This window comes from Microcebus murinus, chromosome 9 (genome assembly GCF_040939455.1).
Source record: "Microcebus murinus isolate Inina chromosome 9, M.murinus_Inina_mat1.0, whole genome shotgun sequence".
Taxonomy (NCBI): domain Eukaryota; kingdom Metazoa; phylum Chordata; class Mammalia; order Primates; family Cheirogaleidae; genus Microcebus; species Microcebus murinus.
The window spans coordinates 89,390,708-89,412,416 of NC_134112.1; the positions used below are offsets into that span (position 1 = coordinate 89,390,708).

Genomic DNA, 21,709 nt, shown 5'->3' on the forward strand with positions numbered 1-21,709 from the left:
AAAATTGTTATCTCTTCTTGTTGAACTGTGCCCTTCACCATTATATAATGACCCTCTTTGTCTTTCACTACTTTTGTTGGTTTAAAAAGTAAATCGTCTGAAGTTAGAACTGCCACACCAGCCCTCTTTTGGCTTCTATTTGCTTGTAATATTGACCTCCACCCTTTTATTTTTAGTCTATATGCATCCTTGCAGGTTAGATGTGTTTCCTGAAGACAGCATATACTTGGCCTGTATTTTCTTATCCATTCAGCCAGCCTATGTCCCTTGAGTGGAGAGTTTAAGCCATTCACATTTATTGAGAGAACTGATAGGTAAGGTAGATTACTGTTCATTCTGTTGGGTTGGATGTTGTTGCTATGATTTCTGTCTTGAGCCATTGTAATATCTTGCCTTTAATATCTTTGGGTTTTGGTTGTTTTTATATTCGTGGATTGTTATTATGATGTTCCGTGCATAACGCTGTTTTAAGTACTTCTTGTAGGCCTGGTCTTGTCTTGGTGAATTCTCTCAGCCTTTGCTCGTCTGAGAATGTTTTTATTTCTCCTTCATATACGAAGCTTAGTTTTGCAGGGAATAATATTCTAGGCTGGGCATTGTTTTGTTTCAAAAGAGTGAGAATGGGATCCCAGTCTCCTCTTGCTTGTAAAGTCTCATTAGAGAAGTCTGGTGTTATTCGAATTGGCTTTCCCTTGTATGTTACTTGCTTCTTTTGTCTTACAGCTCTTAGAAGGGCCTCTTTAGTTGATACTTTGGTCAGTCTGATGACTGTATGTCGTGATGTCTTCCTGTTTGCATTGAGTCTCCCAGGGGTCCTCTGAGCTTCTTGAACTTGTATATCAAGATTTTGAGCAAGGCCTGGGAAATTTTCCTCTATTATATATTTAAACATCTTGTCCAACCCTTGAGTGTTGTCTTCTTCCCCTTCTGGTAAGCCTATGACCCTCACATTAGGTTTCTTCACATAATCCCACAGCTCTTGGAGGCTTTGCTCTTTTCTCTTGTTTCTCTGCTCTATTTCTGTGACTGATTTATTTAATTGGAGGGTGTTATCTTCAAGCTCTGAGATTCTTTCTTCTGTTTGATCTACCCTGTTCTTGAGACTTTCCACTGTATTTTGTAGTCCCTTGAATTGATTCTTCATTTCCAGGAGTTCGGTTAAACTTTTCTTCATTGTGTCTATTTCTTTTTCCATATCCTGGAGGCTTTTTGTGGTTTCTTTGTGTTGGTTATTAAGTTGTTGTTGCAGCTCCATGAGTGTTCTTATGATCCACATACGAAATTCCTCTTCTGTCATATTGGTTGCCTGATTTTGGTTGGTGTCCGTTTCTAGGGGGCTGGTGCTCCTCTTTGAGGGTGTGTTTTCCGTTTGGTTCTTCATATTTCCTGAGTTCTTTTGCTGATTTCTTCCCATGTTGATCAGTTGTTGTTTCTTTCCTTTAGGTTATTGTTTGGGTATTCACACACCTTGTTTAGTTTCTGAGGCGTTAGGTGGTGTCTGTGGGTGAGATTGGACCACTCCCTGTATATTGAGTCAGTGGGTGCTGTGGAAAGGCTGTGCAAGATGCCGTCCCTGTCAGTAGGTGGCGTTTGCTTGGCGGAACAGGCTATGCTATTGATTTTGTGTCCTGTTGTCAGCTCTTTTTCTGGGCGGAGCTGGGTTGGGTAAGCCTGCCTTCAGGCAGTTAGCGGGGGTCAAAGTTCTGTTCTCTGCTTCCAGGAAAAGCTGTCAGGGCGGGGCTGGAATGGTCCCGCTCAGCCAGAAAGTCCCGGTGTCAGGGTGGGGCTGTCTGAGACCCGCAGTCTGGAGCAGGCTTCGCTTCTTTCCACCCTCCCCAACTCCGCAGCTACTCCTGGGTCTCTGCCAGCAGGCCAGACCACAAGCCACCAGGCCTCCCCGGACTGTGATGCCGGCAGGGAGGTTCCCTGCTCAGGAACGCCACCTGAGCTGGGCGCACGGCTTCCTCCTGGGAGGAGGGTTGCCCTCTAGGATGCTGATCCACCCCTGGAGGCACACACACCTCAGTAGGCTGTTCACGTATAACCCTTCTGTTCCCCGGGCAATGCTAGCCCTCGGTGCAGGGGATCTGGTCTGCAGGTCCGACCTCTTTGTCCTAGAGTTCAAACTGTATCCCCACCAGGGAGAGGAGTTCCGGTCCCAATTCACCCACAGGGAGCCCAAGCTGGGTCTATGTCTCTCAGCCTCTGAGTCGGCACCATTCTCCTGGGAACACCGTGCCAGCAGCACCTGGGAGAGCTGGCGGGTAGGGAGCTCACAGTCTGAGTTCCCCTGAGTCAGGTGTAGGGTCCCAAAAGGGAAGATCCCGTTCCCTGGAGGTGCCTCTGGCTGGTGGCTGTATTATCTCTCTGGGCAGCCGCGGGTAGGGTCGGAGGAAATGGAGGAGGAAGCAATATGGCGCCTGCCGTGCGGCTCGGGTCTGTGCACACGGAGGTGCCTGGGGGAAGTTGGGAACCTAGTGCCACGTCTGCTACAGGCTCACTGCTGGCTGGCAGCGGCCGTCTCTGGGCTGGTGTCCGCAGGTCTCTCCACCCGCTGGGGAGCCCACCAGCAGTCCCAAAATCAGGGGAGGGGAAACAGCAAATCCACCTACCCTTGCCGCTGGTCTCCGGGCTGCTCCGGTGGTCTCAGCCTCCAGTTCTCCTCCGTAGCCTCCTCCCGTGGAGTCTCCCGGGGTCTCAGGTACCCCTCCTTCCGGCCCTCGTCCGCTGTATGCTCGTCTTCTTGCTTCTTTTTTCTAATTTCTGCTAGAATCTGTCTTTTCTGCAGAGACACTCTGTCTGGTGGTGTTATTCGTCTGCCATCTTGCTCCACCCTCTAGATGTCTTTTTTTATCTATTCTCTTCTCCTTTGCTATTGCTCTAGTCCAGGAATTTCTCACTGCTTATTTTGTCCCTTTAAATAATTTTCCTGCCTCTACTCAGACTTGTTCTATCCATTCCAGCCATCAAATTTGTTCCACATGCCATACTTTCTTACCACTTTGCATACCTCATTCTCACTCCTGGACTGACTTCTTTCTTTCTCTGCTTGGTACACTTTAAATTCTCCTTTAAGGTCACCACCAAGAGGCAAATATAGTAGACATTTTATAAATTCTTGGAAATTGGCTACTCATAGGTACTGTGCAGAATACTTTATATCCATTATTTAATTTCTCTGACAAGCCTGTGAATAGAAGATATTACAGTTCTCACTTTATAGGAAACTGAGAGCACAATGGAGACCATACATTATCACCTCCTCTCATTTTATTTAACATGTTTTATATAACATATAATTTCAACATTATATAAACACTGTTATAGTTATTTAACATTATATAAACATATACATACATATATACATGTTTATAGATATAGATGATAGAGAACATGTTCTATACTATGTCTATATATACTTATATAGATATAAATAGATATTTTTAGGTTAACCCTATGAGGGGGCCATGCTTGGAAGTTACCTCCATTGCTATTGCTTTAGTTGATATTAGAAGCCACCAAATTTTTTTTTTTTTTTTTGAGACAGAGTCTCACTCTGTTGCCTGGGCTAGAGTGTTGTGGTGTCAACATAGCTTACAGCAACCTCAAACTCCTGGGTTTAAGCAATCCTACTGCCTTGGCCTTTTGAGTAGCTAGGACTACAGGCATGCACCACCATGCCCGGCAAATTTTTTCTATGTATTTTTAGTTGTACAGCTAATTTCTTTTCTTTTTTTTTTTTTTTAGTAGAGACAGAGTCTCACTCTTGCTCAGGCTAGTCTCAAACTCCTGAACTCAAACAATCCTCCTGCCTCGGGCTCCTGGTGAGCCACCGTGCATGGTCTGATTTATTTCTTAAAATACTTTGAATAACTTGTCCAAGTTTGCACAACTAACATAAGTGGCAAATTCAGGTTTCAAACCTTTGTCTCTAAAGCCCATAGACTTAACCACTAAAATTTACTGCAAATTTAGGTGTTCTTAATATACACATAAAGATGCATGCACACAGGCATATATATGTGTATGTGTAAATGTCTCTATTATGCTTATTATTTGGTAGTTGGTTTTTTTGCTTTTGTTTTTATTTTGAGGCAGAGTCTTACTTTGTTGCCGGGGCTAGGGTGCCATGGCATCAGCCTATCTCATAGCAACGTCAAACTCCTGGGCTCAAGCAATCCTATTGCCTCAGCCTCCCGAGTAGCTGGAACTACAGGCACACACCACCATCACCGGCTAACTTTTTCTATATATTTTTAGTTGGCCAATTAATATCTTTCTATTTTTAGTAGAGACAGGGTCTCGCTCTTGCTCAGAGCTGGTTTCAAACTCCTGACCTTGAGCAATCCACCCACCAAGGCCTCCCAGAATGCTAGGATTACAGGCATGAGCCACCGTGCCTGGCCTAACTAGCTTTTTATAATAACTCTAGCCATTCTATTGGGTATGAAATAGAATTTCATTGTGGTTTTGATTTGCATTGATGATGTTGAACATCATTTCATGTGCTTATTGGCCATTTGCATATCTTCTTTGTAGAAATGTCTATTCAAGTTCTTGCCCATTTTTTGATTTATTTGTCTTTTATTGTTGAATTGCTGGAGTTCTTTATAGGTACTAGTCCCTTCTCAGATATACAAATTGCAAGTATTTACTACCATTCTATAGGTTGTCTTTCCAATATCTTAATAGTGTTTTTTGAAGCACAAAAGTTTTTAATTTTGATGAGTCAAATTTATCTGTTTTTTTCCTTTTGTTGCTTGTGTTTTGGTGTCATAGCTAAGAATTTGATGTCATGAAGATTTACTCCTGTTTTCCTCTAACAGTTTTATAATTTTAGCTGTTAGATTTAGGTCTTTGATCCATTTTGAATTAATATTTGTATATGGTATTAGGTAAAAGTCCGACTTCATTCTTTTGCATGTGAATATTCATGTTCTTGCACTATTTGGTTTTTTTTTTTTTTTTTGAGACAGAGTCTCACTTGTTGCCCAGGCTATAGTAAGTGCCGTGGCGTCAGCCTAGCTCACAGCAACCTCAAACTCCTGGGCTCAAGTAATCCTTCTGCCTCAGCCTCCCGAGTAGTAGCTGGGACTACAGGCATGCGCCACCATGCCCGGCTAATTTTTTTTTATACATATATATATTAGTTGGCCAATTAATTTCTTTCTATTTATACTAGAGACGGGGTCTCGCTCTTATTCAGGCTGGTTTCGAACTCCTGACCTCGAGCAATCCGCCCGTCTCAGCCTCCCAGAGTGCTAGGATTACTACAGGCGTGAGCCACTGCGCCCGGCCTGCACTATTTGTTGAAGAGACTATTTTCCCCATTGAATGGTCTTGGCAGCCTTTGTTGAAAATCAACCATAGATACATGTATTTATTTCTGGATTCTCAATTCTGTTCCATTGATCTATATATCTATCCTTACACCAATACCAGACTATCTTGATTACTCTTGCTTAGTAGCAAGTTTTGAAATCAGGAGGTGTGAATCCACCTAATTTGTTGTAGATTTTTCAAGATTGTTTTGACTACTATTCTGGTCCCCTACAATTCAGTATGAATTTTAGAATCAGCTTGTCAGTTCCTACAGAGAACTCAGGTGAGATTCTGATAGGAATTGCATTGAATCTATACATAAATTTGGAGATTATTGCTAACTTAACATTATTAAATCTGTCAATTCATTCAATGTTTTCCCATTTATTTTGGTGTGCTTTAATTTCTTTCAATAATGTTGGTAGTTTTGGGGGGAGAAGTTTTACATTTTGATAATAGCCATTCTAACCAGAATGAGGTGATATTTCATTGTGGTTTTATTTGCATTTCCTTTACCATTAGTGATATTGAGCATTTTTCATATGACTTCATCATTACTATGTCTTTTTTTCAGAAATCTCTTATTAATTCTAATAATTTATATGTGAATTCCTTTGGATTTTATAAATATCCAAGTATTTCATCATTTTATTTCTTCTTTTCTAATTCTTAGAATTTATATTCCTTTTCTTACCTTACTATACTGGCTAGGTCCACTAGAACAGTGTTGCATATTTGAAATATCATTGCATATTTTTTATCTCAAAGGAAAAGCTTTTGATATTAAGCTTTTGATGTTTAATGTAAATTTTTAAAGATACCCTTTATCAGATTAAGGAACTTCCCTTCCAGTGTTAGTTTGCTAAGAGGTTTTATAATGATCAGATGTTGAATTTTAACAATATCCTGCATTCTGCATCTATTGAAATGATCATATAATTTTCCCCTTTATTATAGCAAATTACACTGAAATATTTTCTATTGTTAAATCAATTTTACAACAGAATAAACGCAGCTTCATTGTGGTTTATTTTTCTTTTTATATATCACAGGATTCATTTAGCTAATATTTCATTTAATATTATATATATGTATTTTTTGAGACAGAGTCTTACTCTGTTGCCCAGGCTAGAGTGCCATGGCATCAACCTAGCTCACAGCAACCTCAAACTCCTGGGCTCAAGCGATCCTTCTGCCTCAGCCTCCTGAGTAGCTGGGACTACAGGCATGTGCCACCATGCCCAGCTAATTTTTTCTATTTTTGGTAGAGATGGGATCTCACTCTTGCTCAGGCTGGTCTCCAACTCCTAAGCTCACACAATCCGCCTGCCTGGGCCTCCCAGAGTGCTAGTATAATTGGCTTTTTTTGTACAGTTCTTGTTGGGTTTTGGTACAAAGGTTATGGAGTGAGTACTACATGTTTCTATTTTCTGGAAAAGTTTATATAAGATTGGCATGATTTTTCGCTTAAATGTTTGGTAGAACTTACTGATGAAGTTGTCTAGGTTTAGAGGGTTACTAATTCAAAATTCAATTTCTTTAAAAGGTTTTAGGATTGTACATTTTTTTAATTTCTTCTTGTTATTTTTGGTAAGTTGTATTTTTCTAGACATTCGATCATTTCATTTACCTTTTCAATTGTCTTTAGTCTTTAAAAAAAAAAACAACTTTTAGGCCAGGCGTGGTGGCTTGCACCTGTAGTCCCAGCTACTTGGGAGGCTGAAGTGGGAGTATTGTTTGAGCCCAGGAGTTTGAGGCTACAGTGAGCTGTGATTGCACCACTGCACTCCAGCCTGAGGGACTGAGTGTCTTGAAAAAACAAAAACTGTCCAGGCTCGGTGGCTCATGCCTGTAATCCTAGCACTAGGGAGGCCAAGGTGGGTGGATCATTCAAGGGCAGGAGTTCAAAACCTGCCTGAGCAAGAATGAGACCCATCTCTACTAAGAATAGAAAGAAATTAATTGGCCAACTAAAAATATATAGAAAAAATTAGCCGGGCATGGTAGCACATGCCTGTAGTCCCAGCTACTCAGGAGGCTGAGGCAGAAGGATCACTTGAGCCCGGGAGTTTGAGGTTGCTGTGAGCTAGGCTGACGCCACGGCACTCTAGCCAGGGCAGCAGAGTAAGACTCTGTCTCAAAACAAAAACAAAAACAAAAACACACACATACTTTGGCCGGGCGCGGTGGCTCACGCCTGTAATCCTAGCTCTTGGGAGGCCGAGGCGGGCGGATTGCTCAAGGTCAGGAGTTCAAAACCAGCCTGAGCAAGAGCGAGACCCCGTCTCTACTATAAATACAAAGAAATTAATTGGCCAACTGATATATATATTAAAAAAAAAAATTAGCCGGGCATGGCGGCGCATGCCTGTAGTCCCAGCTACTTGGGAGGCTGAGGCAGAAGGATCGCTCGAGCCCAGGAGTTTGAGGTTGCTGTGAGCTAGGCTGACGCCAAGGTACTCACTCTAGCCTGGACAACAAAGCGAGACTCTGTCTCAAAAAAAAAAAAAAAAAAAAACACACACACATACAACTTTTGTTTTCAATCCTTTCTATTGTATAATTGTTTTCTACTTTATTAATTTATGTACTTACCTTTGTCATTTCCTTTCTGTTTTCTTTCAGTGAGTTTTGCTATACATTTAAAAATTATAAAAATATATGATTAGATTATTAATTTTCAGCCTTTCTTCTTTTCTAAAATATACATTTAAGGTTATAAATTGATATAGCTGCATTCTAAGTTTGAGTGTCCAATATGGCTTCTAATTCCAATATGAATTATTTTAGGTTACTTAGAGGTACACTTCCTAACTTCCTAGTACATGGCAAATTTTCAGGTTTTTTTTTTTTCTTGAAATAAGGACTTGGTGTATTGCCCAGGATAGAGTACTGTGGCATCATCATTGCTCACTGTAACCTCAAACTCCTAGGCTCAAGTGATCCTCCTGTTTCAGACTCCTGAGTAGCTGGGACTGCAGACTCCTGAGTAGCTGGGACTGCAGGCCCATGCCACCATACCTGGCTAATTTAAACTTTTTGTAGGGATGGGGTTCTCTCAATATTTCTCAGGCTGGTCTCAAACTCCTGGCCTCAAGTGATCCTCCCACCCTGGCCTCCCAACGTGCTAGGATAATAGGTGTGAGCTGCTGTACCAGGCCATTGTCTTTTAATTAGAGTATTTAATTTAATTATATTTAGTGTAATTACTGGTTACTTAGGTTTAAGTCTACCATCTTATTTTGTGTTTCTATTTCTCTCGCCTCTTATGTTTATTTTTCTCTCCTTTCTTATTTTTTGAATTGGTTTTTTTTTTTTTTTTTTTTGAGACAGAGTCTCGCTTTGTTGCCCAGGCTAGAGTGAGTGCCGTGGTGTCAGCCTAGCTCACAGCAACCTCAATCTCCTGGCTCAAGCAATCCTGCTGCCTCAGCCTCCCAAGTAGCTGGGACTACAGGCATGCACCACCATGCCCAGCTAATTTTATATATATATATATATATATATATATATTAGTTGGCCAATTAATTTCTTTCTATTTATAGTAGAGATAGGGTCTTGCTCTTGCTCAGGCTGGTTTCAAACTCCTGGCCTCAAGCAATCCGCCCGCCTCGGCCTCCCAGAGTGCTAGGATTATAGGCGTGAGCCACCGCGCCCGGCCTTGAATTGGTTTTGATTGAACATTTTTTATCTTGTTTTTCCTGTGCTGGTTTCAGAAATTATACACTCCATTTTCATACTTTTAGTGGTGACCATAAAAATAACACAGACATCCTTAATTTAACTAAGTCTAATGTTAATGTCTTTACCCTCCTCCTAGGCAATACAAAGACTTTACCATATTTTGATTTAATTTACCAACTTCCTCATTCATATGTATACTATTATTTTCATATATTTTAGTATTTTTATTTTTTAAAAATTATTGCTGTTGGCCGGGCGCGGTGGCTAAGGTTAAGACCACCTTTAAACCAAATTCAAGACTTGAGATTCCCTGAATTGTCCATAGGATTCTAACTGAGCTGTAATTCTGCACAAGGAGTATACTAGTTCCATATTATCCTTCCCTTGATAGTGTGGGTAGTTCTTTGGAGTTCCAGCTGATTTTGAAAAGGGTCTCCATTTAGACTTCTCACCTTGTGGTGCTGGGCTTTGTTTTTTGTCCTTGTTGCCTGGCAAGACTATCAACTAAATTCCAATTTTCCAAAATCAGTAAAGCCTCCAGAGCAAAAATGGTTTCTGTGCTTTCTTTCTTTTCTGAGTTCAGCTTTTCCCCTTCATTTTTTACATGGTAACTCTTTCTTGTCATCTCTTTGATATTCTTAAGAAAATATTTTAATAATTTATCTCTTTTTTAAAAATTATTTTCAGTAGGAGCATTGATTTGAATAATCTAGTGCAGTCTTATCATAATGTGATCTGCAACCATTGGGGTCCCTGAGACCTTTTTAGGCACTCAGTGAGGCAGGGCCAGGACTAGGATGAGGCAAGCAAGCTGCCTAGGCACAAAGTTTAAGCATTAGCACTTGTACCACTTGCACAAACATGAATGAATACCTCCTTAAGTTTTGTGCCCTGGGCACTTCACTTCTCTAACCCACCCTTAGTCCTATGGCTGGCCTTGCCTAAGATCAAAACTATCTTCATAGGCCGGGCGCTGTGGCTCACGCCTGTAATCCTAGCTCTTGGGAGGCCGAGGCAGGCGGATTGCTCAAGGTCAGGAGTTCAAAACCAGCCTGAGCAAGAGCGAGACCCCGTCTCTACTATAAATACAAAGAAATTAATTGGCCAACTGATATATATATAAAAAATTAGCCGGGCATGGTGGCGCATGCCTGTAGTCCCAGCTACTCGGGAGGCTGAGGCAGAAGGATCACTCAAGCCCAGGAGTTTGAGGTTGCTGTGAGCTAGGCTGACGCCACGGCACTCACTCTAGCCTGGACAACAAAGTGAGACTCTGTCGCAAAAAAAAAAAAAAAACTATCTTCATAGTACTAAAAGGTTTTTGCCTTTTCGCTTTCATTTTCTCCAGTGTGCAGTGAAGTTTTCCAGGGACTATATGATTTCAAAGTAGATTGAATATATACTAGGGGAGGAAAAAATCCCAAAACAGCAACTGTGGACAAGAAAATAGATTAATAAAAGGATTCTGAGCAGATATGGGCTCCCAACTGTGAGATCAGGCAGAACTAGTTTGTAGTGATTAGTGAGAACAATCAAGAATTTAATGACTTTATCTAGAAAAACTTAGCTACCCACAGATAGAGTTAGAAAAAGAATAAGAGGAACTCAAAATTATGATTGGCAATGTAGGAATAGCAGAAACCTGAGGAAGGGGTAAGTGATACCTAGGATGTTAGTGGAAATGGCTGACCATTTGTTCTAAGGAGAGTTAAGAGGGCAAGAGATACAGAAGAGATATGATAGTTCTAATAAACAATAAAACAGGATAAAAGGTACTTGAATTGTATTATGTAAATAAAGGGCAATTCAGTAGGAAGGAGGAACTATGAGAATTCAGTGTATACGTGGAATGGTCAGATTAAAGAATCAACTTTAGTTGTTAAAGGCTTAGCTCCTTTAACACCCTTGACACTGAAAGAAAAGGCTAACTCTAGAACTTTTCAGATTTGAGTGCACCAGTTTTCAAACTTTCTGCTTAATATAAGGTTCAAGTCACTTAACATTTATAAGCATCATTGTTCTAATCTATAAAGTGTAGATAATAATTACATTGACTTACAATCATGAGGACCAAATGAAATAGCATGTTAATTTTTGTAAATTATAAAGCATTACATAAATATGTGGTATAAGAACTATACACCTGTCATTTTCATAAGCTTTTCTTTTTAAATTTCAGGCAGAACTCAAAAGCTTGATGGACAACGCTTCTTCGTCCTTTGAATTTGCTAAAGAACTCATCAGGCACAATCTGGTGAATAATGGTTTCCCGTCTTGACTGCCTTCAGTCCTCCTATACTTTGGTACATCACAGCATGAGTTAATGAGATGCTCCAGCAAATAATGGTCCTATCCAAGGGAACCCCTCCTTGCTGTGGAGGAAATAAGTTTAAAATCTTAGTTTCTTTCCTCAAGGAAATCCTGATTGGGAAAGCAGGAATATATATAACATTTGGAAAGAAGTACAAGGCAGTATAGATCCAATTGTTTGGTTTTTGGCAAGGAAAAGTAACATGTCACTGTAGTTCAAATAAATGGGAAATATTTTTAGATCTTTTAAGGATAGTTGAGGCTGGGCGCAATGGCTCACGCTGGTAATCCTAGCACTCTGGGAGGCCAAGGCGGGAGCATTGCTCAAGGTCAGGAGTTCGAAACCAGCCTGAGCAAGAGTGAGCCCTGTCTCTACTAAAAATAGAAAGAAATTAATTGACCAACTAAAAACATATAGAAAAACTTAGCCAGGCATGGTGGTGCATGCCTGTAGTCCCAGCTACTCGGGAGGCTGAGGCAGTAGGATTGCTTGAGTTCAGGAGTTGGAGGTTGCTGTGAGTAAAGCTGACACCATGGCACTCTAGCCTGGGCAACAGAGTGAGACTCTTGTCTCAAAAAAAAAAAAAAAAAAAAGGATAGTTGACATTTGAGGGTTCATTCTAGTCAAGGACATGGAGCTAGAACGAGGATGACATATAAAACATTGTGAGCAGATTGATCTTACTGGAACAGTAAGTTTGCACTGGGGAATAGTGGACACTAAAATTGAATAGGGGTGGTTAGGTTTATGGCTAGATTATGTTGGCCATTGCCCAAAAAAAAAAAAATAGAAGCTCAGATTAAGTTTTATTCTATTGACCATGTAATATAGTGAGATTCAGAGAAGCTGCTTTCAATTCAGACACATGGGGACATTGGTAAATTATCTAATATTGCTGAGTCTCAGATTCCCCATCTAAAAATGGTGATGATGATAAGTACACCTTTCTCCTCTGATTTCTCTATTCTTTTCATTAGTACCAGTTCTCCAAATACCCTTGCTGAAAAACACTGCTGTTTTAGACTCCACTTCCCTTTATTTATGCTACTTACTCAGTCACTAAATCCTAGTAATTCTTTTTTGGCAATGTCTTATATTTATTCCATTTCTTCTCTAATTCAGGCCTTTATCACAAATACAGTTTTATTTGGATAGTTTCCATTATGGGCTCCTGCATTTAATCTTTTCACTTCTAAACTGGTTTATAAATTGAAGCCAGATTAATTTTTTTGGAGAATAATACATTAGAGATAGTAGTCTGGAATTTAAGCTTGGAGACAGATCAAGACTTTAGGTTTAGGAATTATCATAAGAGTCTTGACAATTAAATATGGAAGATTTTCAATTGCTGAAGTCCCGACAATTAAATCTGGAATAAAGAATTAAAAACAGGCTCAGCATGGTGGCTCACGCCTGTAATCCTAGCAACCTGGGAGGCCGAGGTGGGAGGATCGCTTGAGCTCGGGAGTTCGAAACCAGCCTGAGCAAGAGTGAGACCCCGTCTCTACTAAAAATAGAAAGAAATTAGCTGAACAACTAAAAAATATATATAGAAAAAATTAGCCAGGCATGGTGGTGCATACCTGTAGTCCCAGCTACTCAGGAGGCTGAGGCAGAAGGATTGCTTATGCCCAGGAGTTTGAGGTTGCTGTGAGCTAGGCTGATGCCATGGCACTCTAGCCCAGGCAACACAGTGAAACTCTGTCTTTAAAAAAAAAAAAAAAAAAGAATTAAAAACAAAAAACTGTGGTTCCAAAAGAACGTCTGTCTTTGTGGGTCTGAAGGAAGGAGAATCAGCAGATGAGACAAGAAAGGGCAGAGGAGAAGCATCGCCTAGATAATGTAATGTCCTTTATAGCTGCACATTGTAATCACCTGGGAGGCTTTTGAAACCAATGATGCATGGGCTCCACCCCCAGGGAGTCAGTCTGTCTGTCTGCTTTCCTTCCTTCTTTTCCCTTTCTCTGTCTGTCTCTCTTTTTTTTTTTTTTTTTTTTTTGCCACAAGAAAATTCAGAAGAAACAGGGATTCTTATGTAATGGTTGGTCTGGAGCCCAGCTATCGGTATTTTTCTTAAAAGCTTCCTAGGTAGATGTAATATATAGCCAAAGTAAAGAACCATTCACTGTATGTATATATGACTGGAAGGAACATGTCAAATAGTAAGTAAGGATTATTCTTGGAGAGTAGGATTAGAGAGAAAAAGAATATGGAAATTTTGCTTTTATAATAAATTTGTAACTTTTCCTTTTATAATTTCCTAACATAATACTGTATTTAAGCTTTTTTTCCAATGAACAGATATTACTTTTATAATTTTTTTAAAACCTGGAAAATACTGGGGCAATTTATATGGTTGTTAAAAATATCAACTTTTTGGTGTAGTGGACATTGGCAACTAAGAAGCAGGGAGGGTGATTTAAAAAAAATTGCCTATTGGGTATAACGTATACTACTCTGGTGGTACGTACACTAAAAGCCTTGATTCAGCATTATACAATTCATCCATGTAATGAAAAACACTTGTAACCCCTAAATCTTTTGAAATAAAAAAAAATCAACTTCTGAAGTCAAATCTGAGGTAAAAAATGAAGCCATACCATGTACTAGCTTTGTAACTTCAGGTTAGTCACTTAACATTGCTGAGTCTCAGTGTTCTCATATGTGTAGAATAGGGAAAATTAAAGTACTCATCTTTTTTGTGCGGTTTAAATGAGGTAATACACAGCATGCATTTAGTAAATGGCTCTGTTATTGTCATCTTATAGGCATCAGTGTCAGAGCTGCAGACATGTGGTGGAACAAGAGGACAGAAAAGTCCATTGAATTTGGCTAAAGGCATTCATTTGTGGACTTGTTTGCTGAGAGCAGAAGTCAATTTTGGAGGAGGTTGAGGAGTAAGAGGATGAGAAGAAGGTAGAAACAGTAAGCCACATACTTTTTAAGTGTGGCATTAAAAGAAAGGAGAAAAATAGGGCACTATCCAGAGGGAACAATGAAGCCAAGAGGAACATTTTTCAATAGAACAAAAACACTTTTGTATGTTTAATGATGAGACGTAGGACCAGGGCTTTGGGAAGATTGTAGATATCATGATTAATGGAGAAATGAAGTCTAGATGGAGTTGGAACTCATGGGATCGAGAAAACAGGTGAATGAATTAATCTTGGCAAAAGAAGGGAACATCTCAGAGGAATCAAAAAAGACTAAATAGATATTTTGAGGTAGAAATAGAAGATTAGGTAGTTCATGCCTAATGGCCTTAATTTCTGTATATTTATTTGTGAAATAATTTGCTATATGCCAGACACTATGCTAGGCTCTAGAAATACAACAGGGCACAAAACAAATTGTCCTTTCATAGATGGTTTTTTGGGTTTTTTTGGTTTGATTTTTTAGCTTTTCTCTATAGCGCTTATTATCATCTGACAATATATTTATTTGTTTGCTCTCCCCACTTGACTAGTCTCTATGGTGACAGGGGAGTCTATTGTTCCTGTTGTAACCCCAGTGTTTATTATAGTAACAGGCATATAGTAGGCGCTAATGAATATTTACTGAGTGAACTGAATGAAATATTACCTACTATGCGCCACATATTTAGCCCACTTTAACTCACTTAGCCCTCATAATAACCCTGAAAGGTAGACATTACTAATGCCACTTAGAGATGAGGATATAGGCTCAGAAAGGTTATATAAATTCTTTCATGGAGTTTAAATGTAAAACATCTGTCTAGAAAAAAGTTACATTATTTATCGGGTACTTGAGTTTTGTGTAGTTCTTATGAAGAGAAAAGGAAATGTATGCAGTAAGGAGTATACATTTATCCTATTTTCTTTTTTTTTTTACTTTATCTAATTAAACTTTATTTTTTTTATTTCAGCATATTATCAGGGTACAAATGTTTAGGTTACGTATGTTGCCTTTTCCCCTTCCTTCCCCCCAACCCCCGTCAGAACTTCAAGTGTGTCCATCCCCCAGATGGTACGCATTGCACTCATTATGTATGTATATACCCATCCCCTCGTCACCCCTTCCATCTGCCTGATGCCTGATAAATGTTATTCTTGTATGTCCACTTAGGTGTTGATCAGTTAATACCATTTTGCTGGTGAGTACATGTGGTGCTTATTTTTCCATTCTTGGAATACTTCACTTAGTAGAATGGTTTCCAGCTCCATCCATGAAAATACAAGAGATGCTAGATCACCATTGTTTCTTATAGCTGAATAGTACTCCATGGTATACATATACCACATTTTATTAATCCAGTCATGTATTGATGGGCACTTGGGTTGTTTCCACGTCATTGCAATTGTGAATTGTGCTGCTATAAACTTTCGAGTGCAAATGTCTTTTTTATAGAGTGTCTTTTGTTCTTTTGGGTAGATACCCAGTAATGGGATTGCTGGATCAAATGGTAGATCTACTTGTATCGCTTTAAGGTATCTCCATATTGCTTTCCACAGAGGTTGCACTAGTTTGCAGTCCCACCAGCAGTCTAGGAGTGTTCCTATCTCTCCATATCCACACCAACATTTATTGTTTTGGGACTTTTTGATAAAGGCCATTTTCACTGGAGATAAATGATATTTCATTGTGGTTTTGACTTGCATTTCCCTGATAGTAAGAGATATTGAGCATCTTTTCATATGTTTGTTGGCCATTATTCTGTCTTTTGAGAAGGTTTTGTTCATGTCCTTTGCCCACTTTTTGATAGGGTTGTTTGATTTTTTTCTTGCTGGTTTTCATGAGTTCTAAATAGATTCTAGTTATCAGCCCTTTATCCCAGATGTGTTGCTTGCAAAAATTTTCTCCCATTCTGTAGATTGTCTGTTTGCTCTCGTAACAGTTTCTTTGGCTGTGCAGAAGCTTTTTAATTTGATCAGGTCCCATTTATTTATTTTTGTTGTTGCTGTGATTGCCTTTGGGGTCTTCTTCATAAATTCTTTGCCTAGGCCAATGTCTAGAAGAGTATTGCCAACGTTTTCCTCTAGAATTCTAATAGTTTCACACCTTAGGTTTAAGTCTGTTACCAGCATGAGTTGATTTTTGTGAGAGGTGAAAGGTGTAGATCCTGTTTCAGTCTTCTACATGTGGCTTTCCAGTTTTCCCAGCACCATTTATTGAATATGTTTTTGTCTGCTTTCTCAAAGATTAGATGGCTATATGAGGATGGTTTTACATCTGGGTTCTCTGTTCTCTTCTACTGGTCAATGTCCCGGTTCTTGTGCCAATACCAAGCTGTTTTAATTACTGTAGCCTTGTAGAATAGTTTGAAGTCTGGTAAATTGATACCTCCCATTTTGTTTTTATTGCCTAGGATTGCTTTTGCTATACAGGATCTTCTCTAGTTCCATACGAAGTTTAAAATTATTTTTTCTATATCTGTAAAAAATGATGATGGTATTTTAATAGGAATTGCATTGAATCTATAGGTCACTTTCAGTAGTATAGACATTTTAACAATGTTGATTCTGCTGACCAACGAGCATGGTATGGTTTTCTACCTGTTTACATCCTCTGCTATTTCCTTCCTCTATCCTATTTCTTATTATAATTTAGATACGGTCTTTCTTTCAATGACGTCAAGGTCATGTGTATAGAAAAAGCTTCAAAAATATATTCATCCTTTTAAAAAATAACTGAATGCCAACTATACTAGTCACAGTTCTATGGGCTGAGAGTATACAGTAAATACAAAGTTCCTTGTCATATGGAGATTATATTCTGGTGGGCATAACAGATAAACAGATGAACAAATAAATATATAATAATATGAAGTGATAAGGGCTATGAATAAAAATAAACAAGAGCAAAGGTATAGAGAGTGATAGCAGAAATAGATTTTAGATAGGGTGAAAAATGAAATGTTTAAATATGACAGGGCTGTTAAGGATCAAAAACAGAGGGGAGGGAAAAGAAGAGAGAGTGTAAGAAGCATAGGGATTAGTTAAGCAATAATACATTCAGCCAATAATAAAAGGCAATAAATATATTAACTGATTCCCAGAGCAATTTTAGTTGCATATCATGAATCCAGTTATATGTGAAAGCTCCTTAAACATTTCCACCAATAGATACATGCATACTTTTGCCATAATAACAATTTCTCCATCTCTAGGTTGTTTTCCGAGGAGGTGAAGGGGCTTTGCAAGTTTTACCTCCCCTGGTTGATGTCATTCCTGAAGCGAGACTAAACTTAGTGATTTACTACCTTCGTCAAGGTAAGAACAATTTGTCTTAGTTTTACTTACAATGAGATATTTATTGGAATATTTAATCTGATTGGACTACTTGCTTAACTTTTAAAATCCCTAATACTTCCAAAAATGTGTTTGCAACAAGTTCATAGGACAGCACAAATTTATTGGTGCTCATTTGCTGTGCTTTTTCTTTTTATCCTCTCTTTCCTTTTCTATTGCTTCCTACCCTCTTCTCCTTCATTCTGTTTTTCTTTTTTCCTTTTATTTTTCTGTCCTTTGCTCTCTACCCATTCTTTTTTGGTTTTTATTCATTGTTTTCCCTCCCCTTCTCTTGTAGTTCTTCTTTCTTTTTCTAGTTTCCCCCTAGGTATAATGTACATCTACATTTTCTTGTATCTTTTTTTCTTTTTTTAAATCATTAACTGTTTTTGTTAGCTCTGGTTGTCTGCCTTTCTGTTTGTACCCAGGCTTCTTATAATAAATACTATGATTCAAAGAGAATGTGCTATATGTTGCCCCTAAGTAAGGGGCAACTTACAATAATAAAACTGTTAGACACATGCCTACAGTAGTCTTTTCTAACAGTTATGAGTATAGGGTAGGAGTAGCTACCATGCATTGGTGGTGGCACACTGTCATGGATTTGGGCTAACAGTGTGGGCCTTTTTAGGTGCATGCCAAAAACCAACCAGACAACATACTCCTCACTGAGAAAATGTAAATGTTTGTTAAAATAAGGACATGAATTTGCAAGCAGTCCTATCTATTTGATATATAAACAAAAAATATATACTTTTAGACAAAAAACAAGCAGCATATATATTTTATAAATTTTATTATGAAAAATTTCAAATAAACAAAAGTAAATAGTTATAATGAATACTCAAACACTCATCCTAGATTCAACAATTTTCAAGATATTGCCCATCTTTTTTCATTCAACACCCTCTTTTGTTCCTGAAGTGTTTTAAAGCAAATATCAGACTTCATGTCATTTCACTCCTATATACTTAATCTATATCTCTTTAAAAAATGTTTGTTGTTCTTATCTAAATACAATGCTATGTTCTGTCCATTGTAGAAAAAGCAAAAAAGAGAGAACAATGAAAATATATTAAAAATTTTTTTTTAAAAAAGAGTAAATACAATGTCATTGGCATATAACACCCTGTCCATATTCTTAGGTTGAACATTTTGTAAGGTGCTTCATGGCTAAATATGAGTTTTCTCGGGATATTTGATTATCTTTAGGATAACTATTCAACAATGAACTTGATGGAGAGTTAGAGAACAGATAAAACAGATCATATTTCCTGTGAATGTTTGAGTACTGAAGGATCTTATCTTTTGGAGGATTGCTTCAGAAGAGTTTGCTGGAATACAGACTAGTATAATGACTTATTTTTTATATTTCAGATGATGTACAAGAAGCTTATAACTTAATTAAGGATCTGGAACCTACTACCCCTCAGGTAATTGAGAATGTTTTACATTTTTACTAATCAAGTTCTGTTGAAAGTGAAACTTTGGGAATATAGCTGGAAGGCATATTAGAGAATTTTCCTGCTTATATAGTAGACTTCCAGGAAAAACTGTATATGTCAATCTAGGAATATTATCTGAGACTTCTGATATGAGAATGAATGTTCTGGGCTTTTTGATGTTTTTAAACTCTCTTATATGTAATCATTTTCTGGAATGGATTAAGATCTTAAAATGCTAAAATCCATAATTCTGCTGAAACTAACAACTAGATATATATACTTATCTCACTAATTGTCTATAACTTGTCATTCTTCCCCATTATATTGTTATCTCCTTATATTCACAAACTGTATCTATATTGTATCTCCAACACTATGTACATTAATTACCTAATAGGCATGCCATTTATTGAATGAAAAAACGGAATGAAAAATATTTCCAGGCTAGGCGTGGTGGCTCAAGCCTGTAATCCTAGCACTCTGGGAGGCCGAGGGGAGAGGATTAGTTGAACTTAGGAGTTCGAGACCAGCCTGAACAAGAACAAGAAAGACCCCATCTCTACTAAAAATAGAAAGAAATTAGCTGGACAACTAAAAATATGTAGAAAAAATTAGCTGGGCATGGTGGCACATCCCTGTAGTCCCAGCTACTCGAGGGAGGCTGAGGCAGGAGGATTGCTTGAGCCCAGGAGTCTGAAGTTGCTGTGAGCTAGACTGATGCCATGGCACTCTAGCCCTGGCAACAGAGTGAGACTTTGTCTCAAAAAAAAAAGAAAGAAAAGAAAAATATTTCCAGACCCCATAGAGTCTAAACAAGTATATTTCTCAAGTGTTTTAAAAGTTTTAGCATCTTTCATGCTGTTCTTTTTATCAGCTCTCTTAAATGAAAATTAATAAAACTGCTAAGGAGAGTATCTATTAAAGAACTGAATCAAGTCTGAAAAAAGGGATACAAGAGAGGCCCCAGGACTCCAAAAGAGAAAATACATATGTAAATCAGAGGACATCTTTGTTTTTTTTTGTTTTTTGAGGAAAAGGATCACTAGCTAAGAAAGGTTATTATAACATTGGAAAGGGACTATAATATATATGATGTAGTCACAGAGAATGGCAATGACTGATAAGGTGATAAAACTTACTACAGAAACATTTTACTGGGATTTTTTTTTCATTGAATTGAAATAGACGAAACTTATCTCCTGGTGCTTCCACTGAGTTATTTCTGCTTAAGATTGAGAATTTACAAATATGGTGAATTCTGTTATATAGATACTCACCTGCTGGAAACTAAATGAAAGTCTCTTAATTCTTTCTTTCAAGCCAGGGACAGAACAGAGAAAAGTGACTCTGGGTAACCTTTGATAATTTATATAAAGTGTTAAGTTGATGCCAAGAATTAACTTGAAAGTTATCTGATAGCTCCATATTCCTCTTGAACTAATCAGTGTTGTTCCATGTTTCTAGGAGTATATCCTCAAAGGAGTGGTTAATGCAGCCCTTGGCCAGGAAATGGGTTCAGTGAGTATGAAATCACTGATAATATAATTTGCAAGATTGTAGGTGTGTGTAAAAGATGAAAATGAATATCAAAGTGCAACCAGCAATAGTCTCTTCTGCAGTTTTTTTTCCATATGCCCCAATCCAGACTCCACTGTAAGAATTTTATGTTATTTAGAAACAAAAAAGAAGCTTTAAGCCTAAAAATTGTTACTTTGTTTAAAAGAGCCCAGTTTTTTAAAAGTGGTTTTATTTAGTAACAAACAAAAAATCATTACAAAGCTTTGTTCTTATTTGCAGGGAATTTTTTTAACCTTGCACATCTCTGAGCTATAACTTTGGCATCTGTAAAATGGGGAAAATTGTTTTTATTTGGAAAAGCTTTTTATAAACACCAAAACAATGTATAAATTAAGCTCTTATCCATCTTAATACAGCATTCATTGTTCTTTTCAAACAAAGCCTGATATAAATAAATATTCTATCTCTAGCTTACTCCACAGTGCGTTATATAGTAGATAAGCAGTAAATACTTTTTTTTTTTTTTTTTTTTTTTTGAGACTGAGTCTCGCTTGTTGCCCAGGCTAGAGTGAGTGCCGTGGCGTCAGCCTAGCTCACAGCAACCTCAAACTCCTGAGCTCAAGCAATCCTTCTGCCTCAGCCTCCCAAGTAGCTGGGACTACAGGCATGCACCACCATGCCCAGCTAATTTTATATATATATATATATATTAGTTGGCCAATTAATTTCTTTCTATTTATAGTAGAGATGGGGTCTTGCTCTTGCTCAGGCTGTTTTCGAACTTCTGACCTCGAGCAATCCGCCCGCCTCGGCCTCCCAGAGTGCTAGGATTACAGGCTTGAGCCACCGCGCCCGGCCGTAAATACTTTTTTTTTTTGAGACAGAGTCTCACTTTGTTGCCCAGGCTAGAGTGAGTGCCGTGGTGTCAGCCTAGCTCACAGCAACCTCAAACTCCTGGGCTTAAGCAATCCTGCTGCCTCAGCCTCCCGAGTAGCTGGGACTACAGGCACGTGCCACCATGCCCTGCTAATTTATATATATATATATATATATATATATATATATATATATATATATATATTAGTTGGCCAATTAATTTCTTTCTATTTTTTATAGTAGAGATGGGGTCTCACTCAGGCTGGTTTTGAACTCCTGACCTTGAGCAATCCGCCCACCTCGGCCTC

The 21,709-nt window shown here is 38.4% G+C and overlaps 1 protein-coding gene across 1 annotated transcript in view; it reads left to right on the forward strand.

The window, feature by feature from the left end:
- IFT56 (intraflagellar transport 56) overlaps positions 1-21,709 on the forward strand; it is a 62,730-nt gene that overhangs the window by 25,594 nt on the left and 15,427 nt on the right. The window contains exons 8-11 of the mRNA XM_012767969.3: positions 11,183-11,257; positions 17,442-17,544; positions 18,940-18,995; positions 20,472-20,525. Coding sequence (XP_012623423.1) covers positions 11,183-11,257; positions 17,442-17,544; positions 18,940-18,995; positions 20,472-20,525 — 288 coding nt within the window. The remainder of the gene's footprint in view (positions 1-11,182; positions 11,258-17,441; positions 17,545-18,939; positions 18,996-20,471; positions 20,526-21,709) is intronic.